General features: G+C 55.5%; 2 protein-coding genes across 2 annotated transcripts; one reads left to right on the top strand and one right to left on the bottom strand.

The window, feature by feature from the left end:
* The first annotated feature begins 8,410 nt into the window (after positions 1 to 8,410).
* TMEM101 (transmembrane protein 101) lies at positions 8,411 to 11,861 on the top strand. The gene is made up of 4 exons (XM_032321556.1): positions 8,411 to 8,599; positions 8,902 to 9,082; positions 9,923 to 10,069; positions 10,847 to 11,861. The coding sequence occupies exons 1-4, from the start codon at positions 8,463 to 8,465 to the stop codon at positions 11,153 to 11,155; spliced, it is 774 nt and encodes a 257-aa protein (XP_032177447.1). The 5' UTR covers positions 8,411 to 8,462; the 3' UTR covers positions 11,156 to 11,861.
* On the bottom strand, positions 11,839 to 17,078 carry NAGS (N-acetylglutamate synthase). The gene is made up of 7 exons (XM_032321554.1): positions 16,485 to 17,078; positions 15,629 to 15,903; positions 15,300 to 15,513; positions 14,867 to 15,047; positions 14,326 to 14,497; positions 14,045 to 14,227; positions 11,839 to 13,439 (listed from the first exon to the last, which is right to left on the bottom strand). The coding sequence occupies exons 1-7, from the start codon at positions 17,052 to 17,054 to the stop codon at positions 13,286 to 13,288; spliced, it is 1,749 nt and encodes a 582-aa protein (XP_032177445.1). The 5' UTR covers positions 17,055 to 17,078; the 3' UTR covers positions 11,839 to 13,285.
* Between the last annotated feature and the right edge of the window lie 1,360 nt (positions 17,079 to 18,438).

Below are 18,438 nucleotides of genomic sequence, written 5' to 3'. Positions count from 1 at the left end.
AGTGAGGGTGCTAGGAACTTGGGGTGTTTAGGAATGACTAGAAGACAGGTGGCCGAAGCCCCGTGAGCAAGAGCCGGATCAGGCAGGGCCTCGTTGCCATCGTAGGGACTGGAATCTGTTCTTGGCACAGTGGGGAGCTGTTCGAGGGTTGGAAGCTGTCGAGGGCTTTAGTCTGTCAAGGGCAAAGGTGGAATCACATCGCTGCATTCCGGTCATCCAGGCACGACATGGTGGTGACAGAGGAACAGGGCTTGCTGATGAAGAAGGTTTGAGGCTGAGGTGGTGGGCAGAAAGGAACTGAGAGCAGCTACCGGGTAGATGGCAAACAATGAGAGAGGAAGAGTTTTGTGGAAAAATCAAGAGTCTTGTTCTGCCATATTTGTCTTACCCATGAAACCCTGAAGAGCAGATGGCAGCCGGACAGGTGGGTGACAAGCCTGGCATTCATCAGGGACTGGGCTGCAGCTGGGGTGTTTCAGAGTCATTACCTCATCGTGAACTCCAGAAGGTCGTAGACAAGATCCATGGCCACAGATGTTTTGGCCTCTGATGGGAAGAGGCTCTTCCACTATAAGAGGAAGGAAGGAGAAGACTGTACAGTTGCTGGTGTTTGTAGATTTAACGGGGAGGTGAGGGCAAAGGAGGGCATGTCCACTGGTTCAGTAGACACGGGAGAAATGGCATGGTTGCTGAGGTCCAAACTCATGCATTTAGCATGTAACCAGATGCCCATTGTGTGACCTTGAGGTTGTCCCGCCAAGTGGCCGAGGTGCAGACACAGAAGGTGGAGAGCTGGGCACAACCAAGGGTGTTTATCAGGTGGGCACTGTAGGGGGAGGGGCATTTTGGCTGGGATCCAGTAATGGACTCTTCACCCCTGCAGATGGAAGCTGTTCTCAGATACATTTTGGCTTTTGTTCAGATTACTCTTTTTGAAAGTGTCCCACTGTCATCCTTGTGTCCTGGCTATGGGAAGGAGAAGCCAGAAGTCAGTATGTGAACAGTGTGCAGAAAGAGGAGGCTTCTGGGGCCGGGATGGCCCAGGCGGTATAAGAAGCTCAGCACAGATATCCTGACTTAGAAATGTCATGGATTTTGCAGCTCATAGGGAATAGTCCAGCCTTCCAGTTTATAATTTTTTTTAAAGATTTTATTTATTTATTTGACAGAGAGGGAGAGACAGTGAGAGAGGGAACACAAGCAGGGAAAGTGGGAGAGGGAGAAGCAGGCTTCCCGCTGAGCAGGGAGCCTGATGTGGGGCTCAATCCCAGGACTCCAGGATCACGACCTGAGCTGAAGGTAGACACTTAATGACTGAGCCACACAGGCGCCCCTGTAATTTTTTTTTTTTTTTTTTTTAAGATTTTATCTGAGGGGCACCTGGGTTGCTCGGTTGAGCGTCTGCCTTCAGCTCAGGTCATAATCCCAGGGTCCTGGGATCAAGTCCCACATCAGGCTCTCTGCTCAATGGGGAGCCTGCTTCTCCCTCCTCTTGCCCGCCGCTCCCACGCTTGTGCTCTCTCTTGCTCTCTCTCTGTCAAATAAATAAAATCTTAAAAAAAAAAAAAAAAGATTTTGAGGCACCTGGGTGGCTCAGTGGGTTAAATCCTCTGCCTTCGACGCAGGTCATGATCCCAGGGTCCTGGGATCGAGCCCCACATTGGGTTCTCTGCTCTGCAGGGAGCCTGCTTCTCCCTCTCTCTCTTTCTGCCTCTCTGTCTACTTGTAATCTCTGTCTGTCAAATAAATAAATAAAATCTTTGGAAAAAAAGAGAAAAAAAAGATTTATCTATTTGAGAGAGAGAATGAGTGAGACAGAGAGAGCATGGGATGGGGAGGAGCAGAGGGGGAAGCAGACTCCCTGCTGAGCAGGGGGCCCAACCCAGGGCTCCAATCCCAGGACCCCGGAATCACCCAAGGGTGATTCTGACTGAGCCACCCAGGCGCCGCATCTTCCTGTTTAAATATCCTCTCTCCAGCATCCTCAATAGACTGTCTGTCTCTACTTGACCTCTTTCATTGATGGGGAGCTCACTGCTTTGTGAAACTGTGTCCTTTTGTCCTGTAAGCAGCAGCTCCTTTCTAGAGCCATGGCTAGAGCTCAGGTCTCCAGCAAGCTAGGCCCTGCTCTTCAGGATGTTTCCTTTCCTCATAGCCCCCGGCCGAGGGGCACACAGATGTGACTGGGAGCGTGAAATGGCTTTTTTCAGCCAACTATTCCAGCCTGTTAAGAGCTTTTAAAAAATCTTGATTCTATAATATAGCGGTTATCCATCCCAGTGTTGTATTAATTCCAGTTCATATAAACTGTCTTCTGTGTTTTCATTATCGCAAGGAATGTGATGAGAGACTTTAATAAGATCCAGATGTTTGGATCTGAGATAGTCATCGAGTTAGCCTATCAAAAAAGGAATCGAAGTTGTTTGAGTATAACTTACTTTTGGTGCCCTCATGCGGGCACCTGGTAGTCGCTGTGTCCTAGGTAACTGCTCACACAGCATGCTCAATGAACCTTTTTGAATTTTGTTAACTGTTGTTACACTTGTCTGACTTAATGAAAGTTGGAACTTTTTTTTTTTTTTTAAAGATTTTATTTATTTGACAGAGAGAAATCACAAGTATGCAGAGAGGCAGGCAGAGAGAGAGGAGGAAGCAGGCTCCCAGCGGAGCAGAGAGCCCGACATGGGGCTCGATCCCAGGACCCTGGGATCACGACCTGAGCTGAAGGCAGAGGCTTTAACCCACTGAGCCACCCGGGCGCCCCGAAAGTTGGAACTTTTGATGAGCGAGCTTGTCTCTGGTAACCTTCAGTTTGTAATATTTTCTCAGATATTATAATTTTTAATTTTGAAAAATTTTTAAATAAAATATCTTATTATTATTTATTATTTGAAAGAGAGCTAGCTCATGAGCAGGGGGCAGGGGGAGAGGGAGAAGCAGACTCCCTGCTGAGCAAGGAGCCCCATGTAGGACTCGATCCCAGGACCCTGGGATCATGACCTGAGCTGAAGGCAGACGCTTAGCCCACTGAGCCACCCAGGAATCCAATGAAGATTATTATTATTTGGGGGGCACCTGGGTGACTCAGTGGGTTAAAGCCTCTGCCTTTGGCTCAGGTCATAATCTCAGGGTCCTGGGATCGAGGCCTGCCTCGGGCTCTCTGCTCAGCAGGGAGCCTGCTTCCCCCTCTCTCTCTCTCTGCCTGCCTCTCTACCTACTTGTGATCTCTGTCTGTGAAATAAATAAATAAAATCTTAAAAAAAAAAGATTATTATAATTTTTAAATAAGATTCTATTTTTTTAAGTAATCTCAATACCCAAGGTGGGGCTTGAACTCAACAACCCCACAATCATGAGTCACACACTCCAGCGACAGCTTGCCAGGTACCCCTTAAAGATTATTGACAGTGATTTTTCAAATTTTTAATTTTAATTTCCTTGAACCAGATCCCTTGAACTAATTCAAAGGGGCCCAGATCTGATCAATCAAAGGGTCAGATTCATATTCTAAGTTGATGGTGGCTCAGCTGCTTTTCCCATTCTGGTGATAATCTGTGTTATTCACCCGTAGACCTTAATTTTTTGAGGGGTGTTTGGCAAGTGAGACAGTGGCCCAGTCTTGGTCACTGTGGTTTGGTGGTTAGGCGCATGGCCGGATTCAGACAGGTCTAGGTCATGTCAGATTTCACCACAGCTGCTGATCAACAGTGTGACTTGGCAGCCTGTGTATCTTTGCCGAGTGTTAGTTTCCTCTGTAAAATGAGTGTCTCAGTTGAGGATTAAATCAAGCCTTTAATGAGATGCCTGGCGCTTGGTAACCATGTCTTCCATATGGCCATTAGGATTCTCTTAAGACCTGCTGCGTGGGGCTGGTGAGCACACTAGGGAACCCAGAAAGAAACTTGTTTGGTTGGCCTCCTAGGGGAAGGCAGAAGTGGTGGGTACAGATACCCTGTCCCCAGCCAGACCAGTCTGTTTTCAGGAGGCAATGCTGGACACTCTTCAAAGGCCAGAACAGAGTATTTTGACCTTTGGCCCAGTGAGGAGAGAGAGTATTTCTTTCCTTTGTGTCCAGAGAAGATGGATTATAGATGGGCGAATATATATGCGCATATATATATATATATATGCAGATTATAGATGATGGCATATTTCTTAGGCAGGCAGTATAGAATGAAAAGAAGATGCCTGGCCCCTTTTTGACTTGTGGATGTGAGATGTGCTGAGTGGAGGCCTCCTAGGGGCCTCAGGCTGCCATCCTGATAAGTGATAGGACAGGATGCGGGGCTCAAAAGGAGGGCCATGGTGTGGGGAGTGAGGAGTGGTGGTCTTAGGCAGGGCAGGATCCTGCTCCCCTGGTTTTAAGGCCACAAGGCCTTGGAGATGTCCTCAACCTGCCCCCTGCCCCATCCCCACCCTCAGCACTGTGGCTTCCTTAAGATCGGGTCTTTGATGCTTGGGGCTGGGGTTCTGGCAGGAGGCCAGGAGGGCAGGTAACTAGAGCTGAGATTCTTTTCACTGCTATTCCTGGGCTGGGGCTGCACTTGGCAGGTGGTGCCAGGAATACAAGGGAGTGCGTTGCACTTCTGACCTCAGTGGCCAGATTAAGCCAGGGTCCAGTCAAGGCTGTGTCTTCTTGCAGAACAGGGACTCTGCAAATGTTGGCTGGTTGAGTGACGCAGGGAGTGTTTAGGGCCAGGAAAAGGCAGAGGTGCTCCTGGGCTGTGGGAAATAAGTGGGGGTGGGTATGGAGTGAGAGGAAAGAAGGGGTGCCGGAGTTTAAAAAGGCCATCTTCCCTGATTGTTTTTCATCCTAGTAGGCATAAGGGAATGACAGGTGGCGGGGGTAGGGGATCAGAATGCTGGCGTCTCAGGCTGCAATGGCACTTGCCAGAGCCTTGGTAGCAGGTTAAATTATGGGAGATGGAGGGAGGTGTCCATAAGACCATGTTGGGGGACATGGCAAACGGTGAGACCCCTGAGTAGTACCTGCTTTTCCTCTCCCTAGCACACCCACACTCCCCAGAGTCCTGGCTGGAGGAGTGAGGCACCAAGGTCTGTATATCCATGAGCCTGATGCAGGCCCGAGGCTATCATCCTCCCAGCCCCTCATGGGGCAAGGATGGGGGAGGCGTGGCTACTCCTTCCATATGGTGGCTGTGGCCTTACTCAGGAATCTGGTGGCAGTGAGCCCAGCACCGTGCACCTGTCCAGTCACAGGAAGTGCGGGGTATGAGGGTTCTCCCCCGACTCAGCCTCCCTCTCAGGCTCTCTGGCAGAGTGACTCTTGGAGCTGAGCCACGATAATCTGAGTGGGGACTTTGGGTGTTGCTGTGGGATCTGGCTGTGGAGCCCTGGGGTGCCTGGGTCTCCCGGAGTGGTTGCACCTCAGCCACAACCAACTGGCTTGCCTGCCCCTGGACGTCTTCACCACCCCAGACTCTCTGCTCCTGGCTCTCTCTCACAACCTGTTTATCATCCTGGACCCCTGCAGCCTGTGGGGCCTAGGGAACCTGAGCAGTTCAAGCTAAGTCCCAACTGGCTGACCGAGCTGGGAAGAGCCAGGCTTGGGGGCCTCTTCTGTCTACACTAGCTCTTGCTGGTTGGAAACTGCTATGAGTGGCCTGGCCACCATGCCAGGCCTGAGGTCCCCTGTGGCTAGGAGTAACATCAGTGTGCTGGAAGCTGAGGTCTCTGCAGCCTCATTTGCGCCAGGCAGCCTCTCTCCAGTAGATGACTGCTTGCCACACCTTAGTTTCAAGGTGACTGCAGACACCTAGATGGCGGGCATGTGGCTGCTGCTGGCTAGTAACCCCTGGGTGCAAGACTGACCTGCAGTAGGCCTTTGGGAAACCTGGACCATCTGTGGCACTTGTGGGTGGTCAACCTGGGCAACCTGACTTCTCCTGGCCCTCACCAGTTGGGGGTGGTGCTGAGCAGTGCGGAGGCCCGGCTCTGCCTGCCTGAGACAGCTATTGTGCTGGATACCCTGGGCACCATGCTGGTCACTGTGGCTCTGGGCATGGCAGTGCACAAGCCCAGGTGGGGCTCCAGAGGAGCTGGGGAGTGGGAGAGCCCTCTGGAGAGGGAGGGGCTGCTGCAAAGGGAAGTGAAGGCAGCAGGAGGAGGGAAAGCAGATAGAGAGGTGGACATCAGGTAGAGATGTAGACGACAAAAAAGGCTGTTCTTCAGAAGTCTTTCCAGCTGAATTGTCGTCCTGGACAGGAGTGGGAAGAATGGGGGGGGGGCGGCAGGGGGCAACAAATGGCTGTGTTCCTCTCGCAGGCATTCCTCCCACTCACCTGGTCTCTGCCTTAGCACAATGCTAGCATCTTTCCCAAGCCTAGAAAGGGATTTGACCCTTAGTACTTCTCAGCAACCTTCTAGGGACTAGGGCAGTAGAAGGCAGAGACTGGAGACCAGAGGGAATTAAGGTGGGAGGGGTACCCAGGGAAGCTTCATGAATCCGCCTCCTGCCCCTCCCCACACATGTCCCTGGCCACTGCTGTTGATAAAGTCATGAAGGTGGTGGGGTGGGGTAGGGGTATTGTTCCCGTGGGGACAACCCAGTCAGGCTCCTACAACTATTTTGTGGGCGTACAGTGTCCCAGTTCCAGTCCTCAACACCTTAGCTTCCTCCTGAGGGCTCTGCATTCTTGTCACATTTGAATTGGGAATGGGTGAAGAGATGGAAAAATAAAGCCAAGGGAAAATTTGATTCTGTACTATGTACTTGTGGAAAACTCACCTCACGTGGTTGTCACTGGTGCATGGGGGGAGGTAAACAAAATGGCCTTTAATCCAAGTTTTTTCTCATTCCTTTCGTCTGGACATTCCTCTTTCCCACCCCTACCCCAGCATATAGGTACACAATAATCCCATTTCCTAGATGTTATATCCTAGATGGATATATCTGTCTCTCCCTCATGTTTCTGTTATGCCCAGGCTTTATTCCAGGGACTAAAAAATAAGATATGAGAGGTGTTGTATGTAGCTTTACTGGCTGAGTGGGAATTTTTAATTCACACGAGGCTCCTCTCCCCATCTCAGGCAATTGGAAGCAAACAGACCCGAATTAAACAGCCTGGTGGGAGTGCTTGTGGTCTTAACTTCAATACTGGAAGATGAATTTGTGTGTGGCAGGGTGGTGGTAGGGGGTGCAGGAAGATAGGTGGGGGTGGCTTTGTGGTGGCAATCCTGGAGTGCCCAGAACTTTCGCCCACTTACTGAACGAATTACTTACTGACTACCTACCATGAATGAGACCTACTGGCTACATCTTCTGTTCATTTATCTATTTAACATGTATTTCCTGAATGCAGCTCATCTACTAGGCTGCGAGGACATAGTAAGCAGGAATCCAAGACTGTCCTTGGCCCCACGAAGCTCACAATCTAGGGTTAATCTGGTCGTTAACAAAGAATCTAAAATATATAATTGCCATTGTGCTGAGGGATTCAAAGGAAGGGTATCTGATGTCAGGAAGACTTAAAATAGGGGGCTAAGAATTAACAAGGAGGCCAAAGGAGAAGCTGGGGAGGCCAGCTGGAAGCCCGCTGCTGTTAAACCAATAAAAGTTAGCAGGAGCACTGGAGCTGGAGAGAACAGACTGATCTGAGATGTCCCCTGTGTCCACATCGGATCTTGCTTTTTCTCTCAGGAGATAGAGGGAAGACAGACAGAGACCAAACTTCTCCACGAGTGACTTAGCCAAGGGAACACCTTACTCTAAAATTAAATAGAAGAAGAGAGATTTTGTGTATGTTTACACCATCTACCTACCCCCTGCTATGAGCTGGTACCATCACTGCCACACTGAAAGCACTGAACTACGCTGGGAAGTGGATGTCCTCCTCATTTTTTTTTTTTTTTTTAAGATTTTATTTATTTATTTGACAGACAGAAATCACAAGTTTGCAGAGAGGCAGGAAGAGAGAGAGGGGGAAGCAGGCTCCCCGCAGAGCAGAGAGCCTGATGCTGGGCTCCATCCCAGGACTCTAGGATCATGACCTGAGCTGAAGGCGGGGCTTTAACCCACTGAGCCACCCAGGTGCCCCTGTCCTCCTCATTTTACAGATAGGTCTTAGAAAGTGCAGGGGATATGCCCCAAGTCCGTTAGGGTTGGAGTTAGGATTGGAGCCCAGGTTTAGCAGCAAACACCAGTTCGTCCACGGCGCTGATATCCTGCACCCACTGTTCCTTCCTCTGGTCTAGTTTTCAATTTTGCATCCACGAGGAGGGGTCCTTAAGCCCCAGAGCAGGGAGAAAGTATGAACTCCGCAGCTGGAACACATCCTTCTGTCCGGAACTAGAGAGCGAGAGCACTATTTCCCGTCGGAAGGGGAAAAATGCTGCCCTCAGCCCCGCCCCCGCCGCCTCGCGAGATCCGGAAGTTGCGTGTCGCATCCCGGCGCCAGCCTCCCCGTCGGGGGTGACGCCGCAGCGGACTGCCCTTTCCCAAGATGGCGTCGAAGATGGGTTCGCGACGGTGGATGCTGCAGCTGATCATGCAGCTGGGTTCGGTGTTGCTCACACGCTGCCCATTCTGGGGATGCTTCAGCCAGCTCATGCTGTACGCTGAGAGGGCCGAGGCGCGCCGGTGAGCGGGCCCACGCGGCCACCGAGCGCGGTGGGGTGGCGGTACGGCCCGTCCCAAGAACGGGGGTGCAGTGAGGTGGGGAAGAAGTTGGGACCCTTGGGCTGGGGAAGAATTGGGATCTCGGGCTTGGTAGGGGCCCTGGTCTGGGGCAAGGTGGTCATCGAGCGTAGCGCAGCGGTCCTGGCCGTGAGAAGGGCCTCCGGTTCAGGGGCGCAGGGGAGCTTGTGGGAACTTAGGGGGTCGTAAGGCTCTTCTCCCGCTTCATTCTGTCCTCGTTGCTTCTTCCCCTCTCTGGCTCGCAGGAAGCCCGACATCCCAGTGCCCTACTTGTACTTCGACTTGGGGGCGGCCGTGCTGTGCGCCAGCTTCATGTCCTTTGGAGTGAAGCGGCGCTGGTTCGCGCTGGGGGCCGCCCTCCAGCTGGCCATTAGCACCTACGCCGCCTACATCGGGGGCTACGTCCACTACGGGGACTGGTTGAAGGTGAGCACCTCGGCCCAAGGCAGGACTTCGCTAGGGGGCTGGGGAGCCCGAGGCCAGTGCCCAGTGACCCCGGGGCAGCGGGTAATGCATGGTGCTAGCCAGGTGCATAGTGTGAAGCCTGGGAAGGCAGAACCCCTAGGCTTGTGGAGATTGTTACAGACTGCAAAGATGAAAGGCCCTCAGAGACCACACAAGACTGTCTTTCAGGGCGTGAAAACTGAGGTGCAAAGATGAGAAACAGACTTCCCCAAAGTTACACGACAGTTAGCATTGCAGGTGAGACCAGAACCCTTTATGCCATTAGTTAGTAATGTCAGAATATAGGGCAAAAGGGACCTTGGAGAGTACTGGTTCCAGCCATCTGATTTCATGAAATTTAATTAATTTAGGGCGGCATGTAAATCTGAAGTGCCAGAACCTGTACCAGGTGCTGCAGGTGTGTAGATAATCCTGGACAGAGGCAGGGACTGTCAGTCCAGTGGGGGTGGCAGATGCGAACAACTACCGGACAGTGGGATCCCTGATTTTTTTTTTTTTATGGGATAGACTATACTCTATAGCAGAAAGAACATTGGGGATTCGAGTCTGTATACCTGGAGGTGTAGAGGGGGCAACTCTTGGTATCTGGACACTTTCTGTAGGACCTTGGACAATTTTAGTAATCCCCTGGGCCTCAGTTTCCACTTCTGATAAAAAGAACCTGCCCACCACACTTGGAAACGGTAAGAGGGTTCATCGGATGGAATGGGATGTATAGAGATGGGCAGTGCTGTGCTCTAGACAGCCAGGAGAAAGGTGGTGGCTGCAGTTCCTGACTGGGGTCCCCTCGCCTCGGTCCAGGTCCGGATGTACTCGCGCACAGTTGCTATCATCGGCGGCTTTCTTGTGTTGGCCAGCGGCGCTGGGGAGCTGTACCGCCGGAAGCCCCGCAGCCGCTCCCTCCAGTCCACCGGCCAGGTGTTCCTGGGCATCTACCTCATCTGCGTGGTAGGTTGGGGGGTTGCTGGTAGGTTGGCTGGAAGTGCTTGCCCGGGAGTGAGGCAGAACCCAGGGAGGTGGGCAAAATAAGGCCCTGCATATATAGTTCCTGATGGTCTGCCTTCTGGACACTGCCCCAGCCAGCTATTGGGCTCAGGAACCATTCAAGTGCCTGAGACCTGGCTGAGGGTCCCTTCTTCCAGCATTATTGCCACCAGGGAGAGAAGAGGTTGGATTGACTGTCCAGTTCCAAGCCTGAGAGTCAGCAGAACAGGGTGGACTGGTCCTCTCGTGGCTTCAGCCTGCAGAGGACTGGGAGAGGGAGCAAAGGAGAGGTTTGGTGGGATTCAGACCCCAGATGGGGCTCTGTTGCTTAGAGTTGGTTGGAGTAGTGAGTTATGGTACTCCCTAGTGGACGACCTAGGGGGAGCCAGTGTGGCTGGGGACCTGGACAGGCTCCAGGTCACTTGGCTTCATCTTGGTTCCTGGGCACCATATCCCATGTGCAGAGCTCTGTACTCAGAGGTGAGAGCCCCAGTCTGGCAGCGGAGACATGCTTCTGCCCTCCTGAGCCCCAAAGGTGAGGAGAGACAGGCCCTAACCTCCGGAGTTCCCTAGCCTGTGTGGGGGGAGATGCAGGCCCTCCTTTTAGAGAGCCCCAGGTCTGAGCCAGGAGTCAGGGGCCCCGCTGGCAGAGGCTGACTTGCAGGTGGCATCTCAGGGCCAGCCGTCCCCAGGCAGGCTCCTCAGCCTGCAGGAGAGACTTAGAGGATGGTGTGTCTCTAGGCCTACTCACTGCAGCACAGCAAGGAGGACCGGCTGGCCTATCTGAACCATCTCCCGGGAGGGGAGCTGATGATCCAGCTCTTCTTCGTGCTGTACGGCGTCCTGGCCCTGGCCTTCCTGTCGGGCTACTACGTGACCCTGGCTGCCCAGATCCTGGCCATTCTGCTGCCCCCAGTCATGCTGCTCATTGATGGCAATGTCGCCTACTGGCACAACACACGGCGCGTTGAGTTCTGGAACCAGATGAAGCTCCTTGGAGAGAGTGTGGGCATCTTTGGGGCTGCCGTCATCCTGGCCACCGATGGCTGAGTGGCACAGGGAGAGGCCGAGATGGGCGCAGCAAGCCACCGAGGGCCACCCGCCTTCCTGCTTGCTGGCCCCGTTGTTTCCTTCTGCTTTCCACTCTGTTGGTTTGGTTCTTTGCTGTGTGTGTATGTGTTGGTAAGAGGCAAGTCTCTTCCCTGGTACCTGGGCTCGGCCCTGGGTGGGTGGGAGCCCCGCTCACGATGCCTTACAGGGCTTTTTCCTGTTCGGTGGTGGGAGACCTGAGGCCAGCTGCTCCCTGGGTCTCCTGTCTCAGAGAAGGGAGTAAGGCAGGGCTTGGGTGGGGCTACTGAGAATGGAAGACAGAGGAAGACCATGAACCAGAAGTGAGCAGATGTGAAAAATTCCTATTTGAACCTGGCCAAGTGCAGCTAGGCTCTACAGTGCTTTCTGGAGACAGACTGAGACTGAGACTGTGTGTGTTGACACGTGGTCGGGGCTGGGAGGAGCCAGGGGCCAGGTGCCAAGGAGTGAGTTCTCAGGGTGTACTGGAGGCAGAAACAGCACTTGCTGTTGCCCCACCTTGAAAGCAGAGCAGGCCCCTGTCCGGGGTGTGCGGGGGTAGGGCAGGCGGTGGCTAGCTTCCTGCCTCCTGCCTGCTGTTTCCAGCTCTATGGTTGGCCTGGTTGGGGTGAGTGCCCTCCCAAAGACCAGACCACACAGTCCTCCAAAAATAAACATTTTATATAGACATTTGGCTTTGCTTCTCTGTTCTCCCCGCAGGGCACGTTGCCATTGGCTGGGATTGATCTTGAGTTTTTTGAGAGACCGCATCTGGTTAAGCCCCACTTTGGTTCCCCCGTGATCTCTGCCCTGTTCTGAGGGTTCCCACAGGCCTTTGGCCGTCTAGTCAAGATCCTCCCTGTATTCTGCCTTTGATCCATCGCCTCGGTCCCTGTGTCGTAGCTTGTCTCTGCCTACCCTTTTTTCCTCCTGGTTTCTTTTGAAGAAATCTTTGGTGAGGGCAGCTGGCAGGGGGCAGGGGGGCTAGCATTGAGTGTCCACTCTGAGGATTTTACATCTTACAGATGGGGCAAATGGAAGCTCAGAGAAGGTGAGCAGCTTCCCTCAAGCCACAGAGCAAATGCAGCCGCAGCTGGATTCCAGGTCGGGCCTGTCTTAATGCCCACACACAGCTGTGCACTCTGTCACCCCTCTGAGGGAAGGCAGAAGCTGCTCCTGGGGTTTGGTTCTGTCATGGCCCTGCTGTGCCATGATGGTCCTCTCCCTGCTTGTCCATGCACCTCCTGATTGAAAGTAGCCTGGCGACCAGCATGGGGCCTGTCACATCGCGGGGGTCAAAAATGTGGAATGAGACCTCTGGCTTTGGGCTCCTGCTGGCTAAGGTGTTCTCAGCAGATGGACACAGCCTCCAGTGGGTCTAGGGGAAAACATCCAAGTCTGGGCCTTGCTTGGAAAGAGAGCTGGGGCTGCTGTTGGTCTGGTCTGTGGGATGGAGGGGAGCCCCACTGGGGGCTGCTGACATCCAGGTGAGGGAGACGGTGACAGCATTCATCTTGGAGGCACTCCATCTCATTTAGCTCCTCTCTTCCCTCTGGGAGCCCCCTGGTTCTCCAGCCCTCAAGATCTTGCTCCCAGAAGGTCACTGCTCATTTCCTTTCAAGTGTGAGCTGACTCTCAGACAAGTATTTGTGTTTTAATCAAGGCCTCCTGAAAAGTTGTAAGACCCAAAGGGATTAAAGTAAGTGGTGGAATATCAAGCAAATGGGGGTGATATTTCGGATAAGGGAGCCTCAAAACAGAACGGAGGCCACAGAGACTGGCCCACCTTTAAGGTTCGCCCCGAAGGCAAACCGGCAAGCCCTCGACCCTGGCTTCCCAAATCTCTAGACTGAAAAAGGAAGGCCATCTGGTTATAGTTAAGGAGCCAGTGGTGAGGGTCGGGGGTTGTCTTGGACACACCCTTCTTCCTGGGCTTGTTCCCTCTTGGGCGCCCCCCTCTGGACAGAGTAGAGTAGGAGCCGCTTCCTTCTCTGCAGATCACTTAGCCATGAAGCCTGGTCCAGCCTGTGGCTGCCTGGGATCATCACCTCCAGCAGGCATGACTTTGGTTCACCCTGGTTGTCCCAGGGCCTGAAGGGCAGGCAGTGAGGGTCAGCTGCCTGGGTCAGAAGCTGGCTTGCAGAAGGAGTCCGGCAGCCCCTTGGCATGGTTGACCAGCTCATAAGAGTCCCGGATATCGGCCAGGCCAAACCAGAAGAAGATCCACTGCTTGTTGGAGAAGCTGCCGTCACTGTGTTTGAAGTACCTGGTGGGGGGAAGGAGGCAGCTTTTAGGGCAAGCTTTTAGGCATGCCATCGACATGCTAGGCACCCTGCTGTTAATCCGGTTTCATCCTTACAGCAGCCGCCAAGAGCCTGGTGGTGTGGTATGCTCTTTGCACAGAGAAGCAGCTAAGGCCTGGAGAAGCTAGTTGACCTGCCAGAGTCCCAAAGCTAGGAAGCTTAGACTGAGGACGTCCTTTGCTCTGTGCCTCCAGGGGAGGGGTTCTTGTTCACCTCTTGGTCCCCACACAGCTGGATGAGGGCATAGTTGTAGAAGGAAAGAGAAAGGAGAGACCATTATGCTGGAGCTGCAGTAGGCTTGGGGTCAGCGCTTGGCCATTAGGCCGGGAATAGAGACTGGAGGATCAGGACTCTTCTAAGGACTCTGGGAGAGTCAGGGAGTGTCTTCAAGGAATCCACTGCAGTGGGACAGAGCGTGTTTAAGTGTGCTCTGCTTCTGGGGAAATCTCAGATTCCGTGTGTGGGGAATGTGGGGTCACATGGAGTGGAGCCTTTTCCTTGGGGGAGGCCCAGCCTTCGGGGGACGTGGCTGTGGAGAGCTGGGGCGGGGCCGGGGGGCGGGACCTACCAGGGATTGATGGGGTTGGTGACGCGGGAGCGCCAGAAAAGCGTCTGCAGGTCCCGCCGCAGGCACTCCCAGAGCATCTGGCCCGAGCCTTGTCCCTGGCGGCTGGAGCTCACCACAAACTTGTCTAGATATGGGGTGCCTCCCAGTACGGGCTCCGTGGTCAGAATGGCGGCCGCGTTGTACCTAGCGCAGCAGGGGAGAGGCAGGCTGGGACCTCTCTTAGGCCCCAAGCTGCCCAGCTCTGTCCCTCGGTCCCTGTCCTCTGGGTCCCGCAGGCTCACCCCTCAGAAACGTAGACAGAGTGCAGCCGTGGGCGCAGCGAGGCCAAGTAGTCGTCCCGGAGCTTCTTACCGAAGCTGGCGTTGACCAGGTTCACCAGGCGGCGCTGGTCCAGGCTGTCCAGGCTGCGCACCCGCAGCATCCGCTCTGCGTTCTTGAACAGGGTCCCAGACCCTGGGGGTGGCGCGGAGCGCGAGGGGTTGGTTAGTTTAGCCCGAGAGCCAGGGCCCATCAGCTCCTGCCTGTGCTCTGCCTGGTCGTCGGAGGGGGGAGGGGTGTCCGGATATGACAGGGGCCAGTGGGACAGTGGCCCTCTTGGGAAGATCTCCACAATGAAGTGATCTCTGCGGTCAGCACAGATACGTGCAGGATTTTCATACGGGGAGAAGCTCTCTCCTGGCAGTTTGTCCCTCAACTTCGGTCCATCGTGCGGAGTCCCACCTACTTCCCCTAGACCCGCTTGCCTCCCCCAAAACCCTGTCTCGCCTGGTCTCCGCCCCCGCCCCGCCCCGCACCCCCCCCCCCCCCCGGCGCGGCCCGCACCCTTGTTGCTGAAGAGCTCGGTGAGCAGCGTGGCGGCGGCGGCGATGACGGCCGAGGAGTGGTGCGGCAGGCGGCTGAGCACGTCCACGATGAGCCGCATCTGCTGCCGTTCCTTGGTGCTCACCCACTCGGCGTTGCTCACCACGTCCAGGTCGGCCGGCAGGTTCACGTTACTCAGGACCTGCGTCCAGGCCCAGGGGGTGAGCCTCTGGCCCGCAGCCGGCCGCGGTCTGCGCCCCTAACCCCCACGGACCCCTTTACCCTCGCACCCTCCCGGAGTCCTCGGCTGAGGAGGGTTCGGATCTGGGCACCAAGCCATTCCCTAGCCACCCGGCTTGACTCTGGGGCCCGTCAGGGAGGCGAGCAGGGAGCCCAAGAAGGACTCAGCCGGGACCGGGGTCCCGCGAGCGGCGCCCGAACGGAGGGGATACACCTTCTGACTGCTGTCGCGCAGGCCTCCTGTATTATTGAGGAAGATGATTTTGGTGGGCTGTAGCGCCTTGGCCAGAGCCGCGGTCACCTCCAGCGAGTCGAGGAGGACGGAGCGGCGCGCCGTCGTCTCCCCGATGGGGCACAGTATGGGGATGCTGCCGGACTCCAGGCACCACTGTAGCAGGTCGGTCTCCACGGAGACGATGCCGCCGTAGCTGTGGGGCCAGACGCCGTGCTCAAGAGGGCCCCCTCCAGGCCTGCGGGGCTGGGGCGGGGCGGGTGGCCGGGCGAGGTCTAAGGACGCCGGGCGCACGCGGGACCCGCACTAACCTGGCGTGAGGGGCGGGCTCAGCCGCGCTCAGCACCGAGCCGCCGCCGAAAAAAGGCACGGCAGGGGCAGCGTTGTGCCGCAGCTCATCCACCAGCACCTTGCAGTTCTGGGCCAGCTGTGCCTTGGCCTCCCAGAAGGAAAGGCAGCCGGAGGGCGCCGTGGGAGCGGGCAGCCCTAGGACAACCAGGGGCTTCATGTCCATGCGCTGCAGGAATGCCAGAGCGAAGGCCAAGCTGGATACGGCGCTACTGCACTTGAGTACCTCCTCGTCCACCTGTGGGGGAGGGAGCGTTCAGAAGGGGCAACACTGGCCCTGACTCCCGCAGCCTGACCCCCTCCCCCCCCAGCCCTGTCGGTGCCCCCTGCCCTGCCCAGGAGCAGTCAGGCCCCATTCCTGGCTACCGGCGCCCACCTGCTCCGCCCTTTGCCCCGTTGGGTCTTGCCATCCCCTTATCTCGCATTGGTGTTCCTCCCTCTGTGCCTCCCTGCGACCTTGGACTCTATGAGTTCTTGGGGGGAGGGGTAACCCAGGCAGCTCCTGTCCAAGTTCCCTACTTGGGTTCCCATCTGAACCCATAATCGCGCCCACGGTGTGTGTGCGTGGTGGGGAGAGTTCTCCAGCGCATCACACTTGGGGGATTACGGTCCCCCAGTCTCCTCGCCTGGGCTGGGCGTGAGACTATGGGAGCAGCGCGCAGCTTCACCCGGCGCCGGGCACTCGTCCCGGCACCGTCTCACCCTTTCGGCTTCCGCTGTGCAGAGTCGCAGCGGGTCCCGCCATGCCTGGCGACACGTCGCCGGACAGCCCCCATACATCCCGTCGCTGTGGCACGGCCGGCGCCGGCCTCCGCTCACCTCGATGACTGCGAAGGGCTTGTCTGCGGAGTGGTAGCAAGTCTGGAACTGCGTGAGCCAGTGGCGCGCCTCCCCGGGGCTGGCTCCGCACTGGTTCAGAAAGGCCTGGATGTCTCGTTGCACCAGCGAGCGGCCGGCCGGGGGCCCCGGGGGGTCGGGAGGGCCCGGGGGCGCCGGGGGCGGTGTCCACTCCTGCTCTTCCCGGGCAGGCGAGCGGAGGTCGTCCTCGGCGCCCTCGGGCCCTTCCCGTGCGGGCTGGGCCGGCGCCCAGGCGGTGCTGAGCCGGCGACCTGGGCTGGCGCCCCTGGCCGTCCGCCGTCGTGCGCTGCCGCTCAGTCTCCGGGCACCCCCAGGGCCTCGGGGACCGCGCAGCCTTCCTCCCACGGAGGTGGTCCGTAGGGCCCAGGCCAACCGCGCCGTCGCCATGACAACCAGACTGGCTGGTCCCCCCACGAGTGCGCTTCTGTCCACAGCTCCCGGCTCTGGGGGGCTCTTAACCTGCTGCAAGGCGGGGCTGGACCAGCCGGGGCGGGGCGCGGACTGGGGGCGCAGAGTCTTCTCTGGGTGCATTTGAGGAGGGTCAGGCAGGGCATGGGTCAGAGGGCGGGGCCACCAGTATCCCCCGCCCCTGGGGGGGGGGAACGGAACCCACTAGCGCGGGTCACGCGGCAGAGATAAGGGGTGGCGAGGTGTCTTTCATCTGCTGCCAAGGCCGGTTCCAGGAAGGGCTTAGGAGACCCAGGGTGGCTTTGGCGGTTTGCGGGTTCTGGGTGATCAAACGGGAGTGTGAGGAGGGCAGGCGGGGAGAGCAAGTGGCCGCTGCCGCTGTGGCCGCGGGACTGAGGGAGGAGACGGCAAGGAGAGGCAGGGAGGAGTGGAAGGAGGGTGCAGGTGTGCCAGCTCTGCTGAGGGCGGGGATGCCTCTGTCCTATCATCGGAGGTCAAAGAAGATTGGAGTCATGAGGTTACCAGGGTTTGCAGGCTCCAGACAGTGGGTACCACTTGGAAGAATTTTGTCATATTCTTAAATCACCCCTTCTTATTTATTTTAGTTTACTTTTTATTTTTATTTTATTTCATTACCTTGTTTGAAACCAGGCCATCAGCTATATGCTCGAGACTGTAAGCACTGGGAAGCCAGCTTCGGTTTCTTTTCCCTCCTTTTCCCAAACATAAGCCCTTTTCCACCAAGACAAGCGTCCAGATCTGATGGGAAAGGGAACCGAAAGGGAAGTCACCCCTTATTAGTATGAAATTTTAAATTTAATTTTATTATTTTTTAAAAAGATTTTATTTATTTATTTGACAGAGATCAGAGATCACAAGTAGGCAGAGAGGCAGGCGGAGCGGGGGTGATGGGAAGCAGGCTCCCTGCTGAGCAGAGAGTCCCATGCGGGGCTCAATTCCAGGACCCCGGGGATCATGACTTGAGCCGAAGGCAGAGGCCTTCACCCACTGAGCTACCCAGGCGCCCCATAGGAAACTTTTTAAATTTAAATTTTATCAAAATTTATCCCTGTCAAGATTGTAACTAGAAAACCAGTATCCCCTTGCTATCATCAGAAGAAAGCCTTAAGAATAAAGCCAGAACGAAATCTTAATCAGTTCCAGCCAGCTAGTGTTGCCAGCTCTCTTGGTAACACAGAAGGCCGGCGAGTGCCCAGGGTCAGAAGCCCCTGCAGCCTGGGAGGCTTTCTGCTGACATGTGGAATGCCAGGCACTCTGCAAAGCATTTCACATATAATAATTCATTTCGTCCTCACGATGACACCAGGATGGGTATTATTATTCTGCCCACTTTACAGGTGAGGAAATCAAGGCACAGAACAATGGGAAGGCCAAGGTTGTTCCTCTCATCAACAGTGGGGCTGTTCTTTGAAGCAAAGCAATTCTGCTCCAGCTGCATGCTCCTAAACAAGATTTGAAAAGGACCTGAAAACTTTCACAGGATGTG

Source organism: Mustela erminea, chromosome 18, assembly GCF_009829155.1.
Source record: "Mustela erminea isolate mMusErm1 chromosome 18, mMusErm1.Pri, whole genome shotgun sequence".
Lineage (NCBI taxonomy): Eukaryota > Metazoa > Chordata > Mammalia > Carnivora > Mustelidae > Mustela > Mustela erminea.
Note: the sequence above shows the minus strand (reverse complement) of the source record. Positions and strands in the feature narration are given on the sequence as shown.